General features: G+C 37.0%; 1 protein-coding gene across 8 annotated transcripts in view; it reads right to left on the bottom strand.

Moving 5' to 3' along the window:
- The window catches only part of ANKRD17 (ankyrin repeat domain 17), a 128,865-nt gene that overhangs the window by 18,341 nt on the left and 95,335 nt on the right, over positions 1-15,189 (bottom strand). For all 8 annotated transcript variants that reach the window (XM_082653099.1, XM_082653103.1, XM_082653100.1 and 5 more), the window contains 5 exons: positions 10,971-11,142; positions 9,393-9,840; positions 8,578-8,733; positions 6,567-6,716; positions 3,576-5,212 (listed from right to left, as the gene is read on the bottom strand). In XM_082653099.1, coding sequence (XP_082509225.1) covers positions 3,576-5,212; positions 6,567-6,716; positions 8,578-8,733; positions 9,393-9,840; positions 10,971-11,142 — 2,563 coding nt within the window. The remainder of the gene's footprint in view (positions 1-3,575; positions 5,213-6,566; positions 6,717-8,577; positions 8,734-9,392; positions 9,841-10,970; positions 11,143-15,189) is intronic.

Here is a 15,189-nt window from a genome sequence, read left to right as displayed (position 1 = left end):
TTACATTATATTTATGTGTTATAGAAATAGGTAAAAATAACAATCAGTTTCCATTCTATTTAGAAATTTTTAGTCCCAGAATGTCATCTCTTCAATAACACATAACAAGTTGGCAACCTTTCTGTAAAGGGCTAAATAATAAATATTTTTAGGCTGTCAGCAGAGCATGGAAGCAGCCATAACACAATATGTAAATGAATGGGCATAGATGTATTTCAATAAAACTTTTATTTATGAACACTGAAATTTGAATGCACTATTTTATTTTTTAAAAATTATTTATTTATTTATTTTTGGCTGCATCGAGTCTTAGCTGTGGCACGTGGGCTTCTCTGTAGTTGTGGCGCACGGGCTCCAGAGTGCGTGGGCTCTCTAGCTGCAGCACCAGGACTTAGTTGCCCCATGGCATGTGGGATCTTAGTTCCCCGACCAGGGACTGAACCCACATTCCCTGCACTGGAAGGCGGATTCTTAACCACGAGACAACCAGGGAAGTTCCGAATGTACTATTTTTTGTGTCACATATTATTCTTTTTAAAAATTAAAAAAAATTTTTTTAAATATTACATAATTGTTATAACTCAATTAAAAAAACCCACAAATGTAAAATCAGGTAGTATGCCATACTTGGCACATGGACCATAGTTTGTCTATCTCTAGCATGAAATTATCTTTATTTTTATTTTATTATTGCTTTAATGGTAGACTTTTTCTTAACATCTTTATCGGAGTATAACTGCTTTACAATGGTGTGTTAGTTTCTGCTTTATAACAAGTGAATCAGCTATACATATACATATTTCCCCATATCTCTTTCCTCTTGCATCTCCCTCCCACCCTCCCTATCCCACCCCTCTAGGTGGTCACAAAGCACCGAGCTGATCTCCCTGTGCTATGCGGCTGCTTCCCACTAGCTATCTATTTTACATTTGGTAGTGTATATATGTCCGTGCCACTCTCTCACTTAGTCCTAGCTTACCCTTCCCCTCTCCCCGTGTCCTCAAGTCCATTCTCTACATCTACGTCTTTATTCCTGTCCTGCCCCTAGGTTCTACAGAACCACATTTTTTTCCCAATTCTATATATACGTGCATACAGTATTTGTTTTTAGCATACAGTATTTGTTTTTCTCTTTCTTCACTCTGTAGGACAGACTCTAGGTCCATCCACCTCACTACAAATAACTCAATGAAATTAACTTTAATTATCTGAAATATTCATATTAAAACACAAAGCTTGGGCTTCCCTGGTGGCGCAGTGGTTGAGAGTCCGCCTACCGATGCAGGGGACACGGGTTCGTGCCCCAGTCCAGGAAGATCCCACATGCCGCGGAGCGGCTGGGCCTGTGAGCCATGGCCACTGAGCCTGCGTGTCCGGAGCCTGTGCTCCGCAACGGGAGAGGCCACAACAGTGAGAGGCCCGCGTACCGCAAAAAAAAAAACAAAAAAAACAACAAAACCACAAAGCTCAAAATGCAACTTGGTATCCTGGACACTGCAACAGAAAAAGAACATTATTGGAAAAACTGTGGAATCTGAATAAAGTCTGTAGTCCAGTTAATTGTACTGTACCAATATTAATTTCTTAGTTTTAATAAATATATGGTGTAAGAATGTTTACTTAGGGGAAATTGGGGTAATTATAGAAGAAGTCTTCTATAAATCTAAAAATATTTCAAAGTAAAAAGTTAAAAAAGAAAAAGCAGTCACTCAAAACCAGATCTTTAGATCCTCTTTAGATATCAGCACTGTCTAACAGCACTTTTTATATTAACAGATGTGTTCAGTATCTGGGCTCTCCAATATTGCAGCTACCAGCCATTATGTGCTTAACAAGGAAGCACTTGAAATATGACCAGCCTACAGCCACAATGGAAAACAATAAGGGGGATCCTCAGAAAACTAAAAATAGAACTACCACATGATCCAGCAATTCCACTTCTGGAACTATATCCAAAAGAAACACAAACACTAACTCAAAAAGACACCTACACTTCCATGTTCGTAACAGCATTATATACGATAGCTAAGACATGGAAAAAACCTAAGTATCCATCCATGGATGAATGGATAAAGAAGCTGTGGTATGTATACATATATGTATACATACCACACACATACACACACACAATGGGATATTATTTAGTCATAAAAAAACCACAAAAAAACACGAGGAAATCCTGCCATTTCTGACAAAATGGATGGGCCATGAGGGCATTATGCTAAGTAAAATAAGTCAGACAGAGAAAGACAAAAACTGTATGATCTCACTTATATGTGGAATCTCAAACAAACAAACTCATAGAAAAAGAGATCAGATTTGTGGTTACTAGAGGTGGAGGTGGGGTGGGGTGGGGGAATTGGAGGAAGGTGGTCAAAAGGTACAAACTTCCAGTTACAAGATAAGTAAGTATTAGGGATGTAATGTGCAACATAGTAACGGTAGTTAACACTGTTGTATGATACATAGGAAAGCTGTTAAGAGAGACTAAATCCTAAGAGCTCTCATCACAAGGAAAAATATTTTTTCCTTTTTCTTTTTTTTAAAAAATTGTATCTATAGGAGATGATGAATGCTAACTAAATTTACTGCCGCAATTATCTCACAATGTACGTAAGTCAAACCATTACGCTCTACACCTTAAACTCATATACAGTGATGTACATCAATTACATCTCAACAAAACTGGAAAAAATTTTAAAAATGGGCAGTTTGACTGAGATGAATTTTTAATTTTATTAAATTTAAATAGCACATATAGTTAGTGCCTACCCTTTTGAACTATGTATCTCTATATTTTTCTCATTATTTTTAAAACAAAAAAGACAGTCGGAAGTGAAATCAAATTTTAAAAATCTTTGGTAATAATTTTTTATTTGAACTAAAAGCAAACTTTTGATGGCATTATCTTATTAAATTAAAATATGAGGGGCTTCCCTGGTGGCGCAGTGGTTGAGAGTCCGCCTGCTGATGCAGGGGATACGGGTTCGTGCCCCGGTCTGGGAAGATCCCACATGCCATGGAGCGGCTGGGCCCGTGAGCCATGGCCGCTAAGCCTGCGCATCCGGAGCCTGTGCTCCGCAACGGGAGAGGCCACAACAGTGAGAGACCCGCGTACCGCAGGAAAAAAAAAAAAAAAAAAAGAGACTTTTTAAATTTATTTATTTTTAAAATATTTTTATTTATTTATTTGGCTGCGCCTGGTCTTAGTTGTGGCATGTGGGATTTATTTCCCTGACCAGGGATGGAACCCGGGCCCCCTGCATTGGGAGTGTAGAGTCTTAACCACTGGACTACCAAGGAAGTCCCCTTTTCTTTACTTTGAGAGAGAAAAATATACCTGATGAATAAACTTATTTATAGTAAATTTAAGATAAAAATCCATTACAGCTTCTAAAAAGATTTAAAAAATAATAATGCCATTCTAGACACAGTCAATACAATGGCATTTGAATTAGTACTACTGTCTGTCTATCTGACCCAGTCACAGAGTAAAAGTATTAGAAAATAACCCAGAGTTTCAAAATCATTTGTATAAATGAGCAGCTGCAGAATGTCAGAAAATACAAACTTACCTGAGGGACTTGGAGCAGGTCTCTGTAATGGTGGTCTAAAACCTGGAGCTTTGGAAGTATCAGACTGATGTAAAGGATCTGAATTTGGCAAATATGAGGATTTTCCTGATAGCATAGATTCTGGTGTTGACTGAGATGAAACAACAGATCCTCCCCAGAAGGCATGAGCAGAAGTAGGGCTATTTTCAAACAATGTGCTAAAGGGCCCAAATGGTAAGGGGGCACTGAAATTGGGAGCAATAGGCTTATTTGCTGGATGTATTGAATTTTGACAAGCACTTTGTGTACTTAAGGTCGAAGGTAGCTGGACAGAAGAGGGAACACTGTGAGGTCTTTTAATGTGATTGACACTGAGGACTGCAACAGATGAATTTTGCACAGGAGCTGGATTCTTGTGAGGGGCAGCTGTGCCATGAGAGGGTGGTCTAATAGCAGGGGGTTCCATTTTAGGCGGAGGCTGGGAGCATCCCATTTGTGTCTGAGGCATAGGGTAAGTCACTGGGGCAGTAGAAGGCACCGCCACTGGAGCAGAACTTGTTGTTACTAAAGGAGGAACAGTCATTCTAGCTTCCGGGGGAGGAACCTGAGACTGCTGAAGAGGTGGTCTTGGCTCCTGAGAAACAGATCCCGGAGGTTGCTGCTGAGTAGAATGAACTGATGAACTCCCAGAAGAACTGCTGCTGTTTGGAGGTCTACTGTTTGTTGTTTCTACTACTGGTGGACTACCTGCTTCCTGTTCAGAGGAAGATGCCCCTTTATTTGGAGATGCTGTTCCACAATCCAAAGGGCTGTTTCTAGAAACCCCTCCTGGCTGGGCTGGTGGTGATGGGGAAGATGGGGATGATACTGGGTAGTGTTCTTTGGCAGTAGGCATAGGATATGTGGCATTTGTGGGTGCAGTGCTGTTGTTACTTGCTGTGGTTGTGACTGTTGTTGTGGTGGCATTGGATGTCTTCACAACTGTGACGAAAAGCTGCCTTCTAACAGAAGGTGAACTTGGACTGCCATTTGTAGATGTACCAGGCACCGTTGAAGCTGATGAACTGGTTGTAGTTGTTGGACTTGAAGTTAAAGAACCTGCTGAATTCACCTGAGAACCACTGCTATTCTGATTGCTATGGCGAGGCACCATGTGAGGCTTAGGCGAGTTAGTAGCTCTGGCAGGGCTCAAAGGCCTGACAGGAAAAGGACCCCAAGTGGATTGAGCTGGTGGAAAAGTACCTCCAAAGTGTGTCATGGGCAACCTTGGTGGACGGATCTGCTGGAAAGTCTGAGCAGCAAGCAAAGCATGTGCAAACTGTGGAGGAGGATATGCTAATGGAAGAGAAACTGGAAAACCAGGCCTCACATTATTCACTGGGTTCTTAATGGTTTTGTGAGTAGATGCAGAAGAAATTGCAGGCACAGTGAGTGCTGTGGCAGTTTGAGATGTTGATGACAGAGCTACAGTCGTCATTTTAATTCCCATTAAGGAACTGTTAGCAGCAGTGGTGGTAGGTGCTGATGACCCAATTTTGGAATTTGCTGAGGAGCTTTTCAAACGATTCTTTGGAATAAGTTCATCAATTTCTTTGTCTGGATCCTTGATCAGAGCATTGATCAACTGAGTTGCTTGTCTTGTTGATTCAGTGCCACCCCTATAAGTTGACAAAAAAAAAAAAAAAATTAGGTCCAATTTCCCCTTTTTAATATGTAAAGCCTAAATTAATTCATGTGTGTATGTGTATGTACACACATACAGAGAACAGATAAAAGTTAAGAAGCAATTTTCTGACCATTTTTGAGGTATTATGCAAACAAAGCAATAAACTCTCCTGACACACCACTATATTTTTCAAAGGAAAAGTAAATGACTTCTTTTCCCAAAAATTTAATTTCACTATTGTTTCCTCAGACTAAACAATCATCTTCCAACTGTGAAATACATTCTAGACAGGAAAAGCACTGCACTTAAAATCCTACGTAATCCATATTGTTACCATGAAGTTGAACAGCTGATCAATATTAAAAGCAGTACAAATAAGCAAGAAAAATAATACCACTAAGAAAATAGTATTTTATTTTAAATCCTGGTAGCTAAGATGACCCCATTTATATTTATTAGTGGTTTCTCTATTAGTAGAGTGATTATTATAACTCTTTTGGACAGATGTCTCAAAATGAGAGAAGAATCCTGATAATTACAACAATGGCCATAAGGTCAAACCCCAGTCTTGGATGTTCAGGAAAATATTTGATTGAAAGGAAAGCCTTATGGAGACCCTAAGAGGAAAATTACTTATAAAGGGTATCTACTTCCCCTCTTCTCTGGATAAGGCAAGTTGTGACTACACCTATCCCAGGGGAGGGATAAACAAGATAGGAGAAGGGGATAAGTGCAAAACAGAGCTGGTTAATTGCTTCCTTCCTCTTGAGGCAGGCTAAAAAACTATCTGTCCTTCTATTACTGGGAAGGGCACCTGTCTCTCACAACCAAATTTATGATTTCTTAGAATATCATCTTTACTCTAAGGGTATTCAGGCACAGACATGTTCAAGTATTCAATTTAAAACAAATATCCACTTCAGATTTAAACCTATTACTGAGCTCATATTCTAAGGATACAATCTCAGAATAACAAATCTCAAATGCTAATTTAAGAGAAAGATGGAAAACTACAGATTAGAATGTGTTAGAAACCCACTCCTTCTTAAAAAGTGTTTAAGAATGTCGTATTACAAGTTTATATAAGGAAAAGATTATTCAAACCTTTGCCATACACACACAAAAGAAAAATTCCTTTAAAGCCCTTTGAAATACTTCACAAGAGCATATAAATAAGAAAAAAAAAACTGTAAAGGTTATCTTAAACACGAATCAAATTCCCATTTTAAAAAGTATGCTATTAAATACAAAGTTCCATTGAAAACTCAAATGCTTATATATATTGATAATTAAGCTCTAGTGCAATAAAATACAAAAGAAAAAAATCGTAAGAGACAAAATTTTGCCTTATAGTTATTATCCGGTCTCCTGTCTTGTCTTTCTGCTTATCAATATCTATGTGTGCACCAGTGAACTCCCGAATAGCATTAATGTTACAGCCTCCTCTTCCAATCACTCTGGATATCACAGTTGATGGAACAGATACTTTCTTTGACCTGTTTAACAGTTGCAAAAATAAATTAAGATAAATCATAATTATCAGTGGTTGTAATTAAAATAAGAATTATTACTAAAATATGTTTCTGTAAATGCAGAATATTGTCGAATAAGCCTCTTCTACCTACTCTCACTCTAAGTGATAAAGGGCAACTAAGAGCCACAGAAAAGAGAAAGAAAGAGAGAGTGAGCTTTACCACAGCTTCTCATCTCATTACCAAAAACTGTTTGCTTTTTTGACTTTCGTCCTTCATTAATATCTGTGACGCACATACATGTAGATATACGCTGTGTTAATGCAAATACTAATGGCAAATAAAAGACAGGGGTTCCTGCCTACATATACTGACTATGTAGAAACCAAGTAAGAAAACTACAACACGATGTTGTAAGAGCTCTAATAGGGTATCATAAAGACACATTGGTTGGGGCATCTAATCTACCCCAAGGAGTCAAGAAAGGCTTCTTGTGGGTACCTTTGGGTGTTTGACTCATATTCTTGTTTTTATTCCCTAATATATAACTGAAAGGATGATACTAAAAATTAATTCATTGTTGCCCTGCATTCATCTAGAGTCATTAAAATGATTATCCACAAATATGGAAACTTGCTAAGGGACGTTTAGTTGTGTGAGGAAAGAGAAAAGCCTGCTGGAATTCCAAAAAAGCAAAACCCACCTAACACCTACAAAATTACATTACAATTTTAAACATTCAGATTCAGGAAAGGTAGATATAAATTTCTGAGAAGTCTAAATTAAAGAATACTTCTAAAAGAAAAACAGTATAACTCTCAATAAAAAGGAGCCAACTGTGCTTCAATGAATAAGTAAATTATTTATTTAGAATAGATTAAATATGAAATTATAAGGTTTTTAAATGGTAAGGTATGACCCCTGCCCTTTTGTATACATAACTAAGTTACTTGATAATTCCTTTTTCCCTAAAGAACATAATAATCAGTCAGTGATCATTATTTTAATTTAGTTAAGAATTTGCTTGCATACTACAATATAAAATACATGCAGGAAAACTGAATTCTCGTATTTTTGTACAGAAAGTATTCTGATGTTGTGATTTCAGTTAGTTCAAAAGAATGTGTGTGAGACAGAGAAAGAGATAAAGATAGAGATGGGGGTTGAGGGGAAGTGTTGGCCCAAAATAAGATAAAAAATATACAGTACATCTTGAGATTAACAGTAATAAGCTTGGTTCACTACAGATTTTGTTTTAAAACAATCAAAAGTTTAATTTTTTTGATGGAATTTCTGGAGAGTTCCTTAAAATAGGTTATCAAAGATTTATAATGGATCACATCCTTTCTAGGTCTGTGGTATCTTACCACCTTTTAGTTTCTGGGATGTTGTTTTACTTTTTAATACATATTATTTAAAAATTCCAAGCAAAATATTTTAGTCCTAAAACCCCGGAAATAAAGGTATCCTATGATTTGAAGAATAGTTTAAAACCAATATTTAATTCATTCTCCAAACATTTACAAGTATGCAGTAGACACTACATAGTGGGCTCTGAGGTTACAAAGCCGAACAAGACAATCTATCACTTTGAATAAATTAGCTCACTACCAAATACCAATACCTATGGGGGTCAAGCAGACACCACAATGATCTAACTTTTTATGTAAAATTTCTCAATTTTAAAAGTGTTAACATACACTTTTTTTTTCCATCTAAAATATAGTATACGTCATCTCTGTTGGCCAGATGCAGCCTTGGGCCACCAGTTTGTTTGCAACCTCTGGAAGAGTTAGGGGAATTTAACTGTAAGGTAAACTATGCTTCATTGTGAAATAGAGCACATATAAAAATGAGAAAAACAATCAAAGAAATAATCAGTCACCTTCTTACAACTTCTTTCCATCCTTCTTCCCTCTTTTGTCCACGCTTAGGACTTGCTACTGTTAATTTCCCATTTGGAGAGGAAAGGGGAGATGGACCAGATTTTGTGCAAGTGGAAAGAGAATTACTGGTCACTTCACTGATAGTCTCTGACAATCTTTAACAGGGAGGAAAAACACATTAAATATAGAAGAGATGTAGGATTTTTAATGATAAAGGCAATCTACTACATGATTATATTCTTTATTTTAAGAATACTATGATGAATAAATGAGAAATTTATTTTTCACTTTTCAATACTTAGCATAATATGAAGGGCCAATTTTAAGAAGATATTATCTAGAGGTCAAATTTAGCAGAACTGAAATACAATAATAATCCCTGAGAAACCATAATTAATACTTTTCATGGGTTAAGTTTAACAACCAAAATGAAGAAATTACACAGTAATTCTTTTTTTTTTTTTGTGGTACACGGGCCTCTCACTGTTGTGGCCTCTCCCACTGCGGAGCACAGGCTCCGGACGCGCAGGCTCAGTGGCCATGGCTCACAGGCCCAGCCGCTCTGCGGCATGTGGGATCTTCCCGGACCGGGGCACGAACCCGTGTCCCCTGCATCGGCAGGCAGACTCTCAACCACTGTGCCACCAGGGAAGCCCTACAGTAATTCTTTAATTCAAATGAAATCATGCCTTCTTTAGAACAAAGACAAACCCTTATTTTGTCAGTTGTTCATCTGCCTGCTTTACTAAACGATTCAGCAAGAAAGTGTTTCATAATGATACTATAAATCATGAAAATGAAAATTGGAACTAACTTTATTGAAGTCTTGCCAGAAACAGATTTTCTCTCCTCCTTTGGAAATGTAACCAGAACTGATGGCTGCTTCTTGCTGGTCACAGTGGTGGTGACCATAGCAGGTGAATGATTGTCACTCTTTCGGCTGCTGTTGCTGTTACTACTTTCATCACTGCAACTGGAAATTCTCATGTTATCACTGTCTCCACTCTCGCTGGTACTGCTGCTCTTGGACTCTCCATTCACCTTCTCTGGCTGACTGTATGAGATTGGTAGTGGATCATCAAATATAATTTGAACATTTTCTGGAGTAATTTTATTTTTCCTGTTTTTCCTCTTTGAACTGGTTGTAGTTATGGTATTGTTTCTTTTACCATGGGAACCTGCCAAAGTGGTCCAGGTTGCAGATATACCTATGGTAGTAGTGGTTGTGGCACTTGGAGGCTCTGTCAAGACTTCAGGCTCATCTGTAGAAGTAGCAATACTGAATTAGCAAGTTCTAGCGTTCTTGGCATATATTTAGATTTAAGCACTCGACAAAAATAAATGCTGAATTTACTTTACTACTACTATTAGATATAAAGTTATCAGTCATTCCAGCATTCACTGGTAATGAGATGGATATGATTGATCTATTCTCTCTGTCCCTAAGTTCTAAACAACGCATAGTAGGCAGTTATAAAAAATATTTTGGGGACACTTTGGGAAATATGAATATGTACCGTATATTACATATTATTACATAATTATTAAATTTCTTAAGTGTAATAATGTTATTGTGGTTATGTAAAATAATGTTCTTTTTCTGGGAAACACTGCTCAAGTATTTAGGGGTAATTTCGTATGATGTGTACAACATATATAAGACTATTCAAAAAAAGAGAGAGGAAAAAAGATAAACAAATGTGCCAAAATGTTATATGAATCTAGGTGACTTACAGGTGTTCATTATACTAATCCTTAAACTTTTCTGTAGTTTGAAATTTTTCAAAATAAAAGGCTGGAGGAGGGGGAAATTAACACACACACACATTGGTTTAATGACAATGGTTCTTTCTAACAATATCCTCATCTCAAATAATTTTTTATTTAGAACGTAGTTAAAAATAATTCCCTCATTTAAGAAAAATCTGAATATGGTCTTGGCTGTAGATGAAATTATGGAATTACTGTTAATTTTTTAAGGTATTATAAATGGTATTGCAATTATGTAAGCAAATGTCATTCCTTGAATGTGTGCTGATGTTTTATAGGTGCAATGTCAGATGTCTGCAATTTACTTTCAGACGGCTTAGGAAAAAACTATGTATGTATATTTAGAGAAAAAGATAAAGCAAATACAGTAAAATGTTTATTTTTAAATTAGGTGAAGGGCATTTCAGGTGTTTGTTTCATTATTCTTTCAACTTGTGTGTAGGTTTGAAATTCTTTATAATAAAAAGCTGGGAAGAAGTCAAAAAATGAAAATAGCATATGAATACTTTAGGCCTTAATAACGTAGAGATCTTTTTTCGCCTTAAGTTACTGATATTTAAGGAAATATAATTTTGAGTAGAATGTATTACATGAAACAAATTAGATGGTTTAGAGAAAATACCTTCAACTTTATGCTTTTCTTTTTCTTGAGCAGCTTGGAGTTCAAAGTTTTCTTTATTTTTGGCTTCAATCTCTTCTAGTTTTCTTCTTTGTTCTTCTTTTTTCTTTCTTCTCTTCTCCTTTCTCTTTTCTCTTTTTGCAGCCAAAGCCAGCCTCCGGCTTTCTTCCCTTAACTGTTAAAGAATCAATAAAACAGAATTATAACACTGGAATTTACCTTGGAAAAAAGTTGTCACATAATGTCATTTTATCATTAAGGGTACTGGGATACCATACAATTCAAAGTCATCTTAGTTCAATTCATTGTTTGATCAAGATCATACTCAAATCACTGTAAAGAGAAAATAATATTTTTAAATGTCAAGATCAAATTAATGATAAAGACAACCTAATTTCAAAATGGATGAATGATAAAGATATACATAACTTCATAATCACTATGGAAATATAAATTAAAATAACAAGCTACCATGTTTTGTTCATTAATTTGGGAAAATTAAAAAGGATATCAGCTAGCAAAAGTTTGGGAAAATGAATTCTTCCCTACACTGCTGTCAGTATAAACATTAACATTTTTAGAAAGGTAATTTGAAAGCCTCCTATGAAAATTACAAAGTGCTTATCCTAAGAATATATTCTATAAAATGACTACCTCTAGTGGAAAAATATAGGCTCAATACTTTCCATTGCAAAGTTGATTACAATACTAGTAAATGGAAGCTAGGTAAAGCCATGGGGTGGGGAGAAGTTAACAACAGTATATATTCACAGAATACTAGGCAACCATTAAAAGTTATAAATGTATACCTGGGAAAATGCTCACAATTTACATTTGCTAGGAAAAAAAAGGCAAATTGCAAACTAATGATCTCATTAGGTGGGGGGGGGCGCGGGGGCGGTGCTTTATGTGAATCTATCTAGGATACAAATCAAAGGTTTACTAGTGATTACCTCTAGAGCATGGGCTTGGACAAGAAGTAGCAGAAAGATGGTGACTTTCAATTTTACTTTATATAACTGTACATTGTTTCTATTTGTTAAACTGGATACATATTACTTTCACAGTCAAAAAAACTAGGAATAAGTTTTAAAGTCCAATAACATCTCTTAATAAGCTATTTTAACTACTGAATTTTCCTCTTTGGCTCATAAAATGGTAAAATCATCTACAAACTCTTTTGTTTGCATGTTCTCTAAATGACATTTTCAAAGTACATATTCCTTGATATAATCTAGCTTTCTATACATTTTATGTATATTTTAAATATGTGTCAAAACAACGATACTTAGTTTATGGAAAATGTCACAATATCCTAACTACTGAAAGCAGCCCTTAAAGACAAACTTATAAGCCAAATCAGACTTACTTTTCTTGAGAAAAAGTCTGACTTTTTAAGTCTCTAGCTTTTGCTAGACACTCCTCCTCCCTTTTGAAATAATCCTTGTTGGGTGCCTAAAAGGTCTTGCCCACCTTGAAAGTTTTCACACCCTGGGGCAATGCACCATAATTACATTCTCTTGGGTGAGAGATATGACTTTTGTTTCTGAAAAGGTAAATAATTAAGGAGAATCTATAGAACACCAGATACTTTCTCAAGCAGATGGATTTTAGGAAAGAACACAAATGGAAACTGGAGATATAAAAACTGTCTGCATAGTACCTACCCCCTAGAAATTTTTGCTGGTCTTCCATAAGTACCCAAGTTTCCTCTGAAGACAAGTAAGGGAGGAGCTTTTGACCTTTCCAAAGCACTGAGAAGAAAACAGTAATTGGTGACCTTCACACCCTAGTTCACTACAAGGAAGGAGTACTACCTGACTGGTGAGTTTGAAAGAAGGAACTGAGCGTGTATGATTCAGCTCATTCAGCCTTGCTTTAATGTAGCTAAGCTGCCTGTCCTCAGGATCCGTATACTTTCTACATCTCTGCCTGAGCTCCAGTGAGGGAGGCCTGGGGTTGATCTGTTTTGCTGACTTTCAAGAAATAAATAGCTAAGTGTAAAGGGAAGAAAAGGAGTAGAAAGGGGGGTGAAGGGTGTGCCAAAGAAACATTTTCAAAGCAACTGTGGCTACAGATAGATACTATGCCTCTCCAATTTAGAATCAGCAATAATAAAACTGATATTTCATCTATATCACATCTGTATGGAAAAAAAGCCAGGAAATAGATTTGGGGGGATAAAAATAAGAAGTGAGGTTTAAGACTTTTGGCTCGGCCAGATGAATTATTAATTTTCCTTGATTTTTAAAATGTGTCCAGTGGTAAGCAATAATTGTGACTGGTATTCAAGAGGGGGGAAGAACTTTTAAAAATAGAAAAACTAGGGCTTCCCTGGTGGCACAGTGGTTGAGAGTCCACCTGCTGATGCAGGGGACACGGGTTCGTGTCCTGGTCTGGGAGGATCCCACATGCCGCGGAGCAGCTGGGCCCATGAGCCATGGCCGCTGAGCCTGCGCGTCCAGAGCCTGTGCTCCGCAACGGGAGAGGCCACAACAGTGAGAGGACCGCGTACCGCAAAAAAAAAAAAAAAAAAAAAAAGGAAGACCAAATGAGACTTTCAGAAAGGCATATATCAGGCAGAAGAAGACAATCAGGAGAAAGCAGCTTCAATGGGAGAAGAGTTTCATAAAGGAAGGCAAATCAACACTGGTAAGTATCACAAAGTATCAGTAAGGACATAAGTATGAGATGTCTAATCTTATTCTGGATTTGGCAATAAGATGCCATTGGTGACCTCTGCCATAGTTAGTTCACTGAATTAGTGGAGAAGTAAGCAGCAAATGGTCCTGGATGGAGAATTACAAAGAAAAGTTGAAAAAAAAAAAAAAAAGGAAAAAAGAAAAGTAGAGTCAACAAGACATAGATTATTCCCTTAAAATATTTAGATAAGGAAACAAAATACTAAATTTGTGGTAAGGTTTCATTAGGATAGTTAACTTCATGAAGTTGTAGAAAGAGGGTAGGAGTTAATGAAACAGCAGGCACTAAAGTATGGGAGAGGTGGTAATAACTGATACAAGATCCGAAGGAGAAAAGATGAAAACAGAGTATTTAAACCATAAGACTCAAGTAAGTCTGGAGGTGCAGGTAAACAGGGTTAGAAATTCAGCCTACAGTCTATATTTTCTCACAAGGTACATGCCCTAGACCTCATTTCACTTACCGGGGAACTGCTACATGTTTGTGAGCATATGTGGGGGAGGGTAGAGGTTTTGAAGAAAAGAGTCAAATTGCAGAATAAATAACCTCATTGTGGAAAAGGAAAGAAAGAGCACTAGTCCAACTGATTTTTTCTTTTGTCTGCAGGATCTTAGTTCCCCAACCCAGGCCCCAGCAGTACCGAAAACACTGAGTCCTAATCACTGGACTGCCAGGGAATTCCCTAACTGGTGATTTCTAATTATAGATTCAGGAAACAAATTGATGCTTGAGAGTTAAGCTTTTTAAGATGAGAATTTAAGGATTCAGGGAAAGGCAGTCCAGACTAAAGAAATGCCATGTGCAAATCTGTTTTTTTTCTTTTTTTGGCCGCACCTCGAGCCACGTGGGATCTTAGCTCCCTGACCAGAGATAGAACCCACACCCCCTGCATTGGAAGTGCGGAGTCTTAACCACTGGACCGCCAGGGAAGTCCCCCATGTGCATATTTGGATACAGTTATGTGAATGAGATATGTGAGGAGTAGAAAACCATAGTGAGTGATGAGCCTAGAGAAGACAGGAAGAGCCAAATGTTTTAAATTTCCCATGCAGACAATGAAGACTGAAGGATTTCGAGTAGGGAGTAAAGGCAATCATATCTGTGTATCAGAAACTACGGGAACTGGAAAAGTTACACTGGAATAAAGAAGGATTAAACTGAAGGCAAAAGATGACAGAGGCAAAGGTATTTATTTATAGACAGACTGTTAAGAAGCCTACTGCAATACTTCAGGTGAGAAGTGATAATTTAGGAGAGGATGGAACAGAAGACATAAAGAGACTGCCAAAGCTCAATTAAAGGTCATGATGATGATACTGATACCATTAATATTTAGGGGGTTAATATGTGCCAGATACTGGATTAAGTTAATTTACTACACTAACTTATTTGATGGATATAGAGAATGCGGAGCAAAGATAATTGAGAATCTGAAAACTACATCAAGATTTCAATTATTTCTGAATTCAGTAGTGGTATCAATAACAGAAAAAGAGGTCAAGGAGTACAGGGAAGGGAA

The sequence above is a fragment of the Grampus griseus genome (assembly GCF_964374135.1).
Source record: "Grampus griseus genome assembly, chromosome: 4".
NCBI lineage: Eukaryota > Metazoa > Chordata > Mammalia > Artiodactyla > Delphinidae > Grampus > Grampus griseus.
This window is presented reverse-complemented; position numbering and strand designations above follow the sequence as displayed.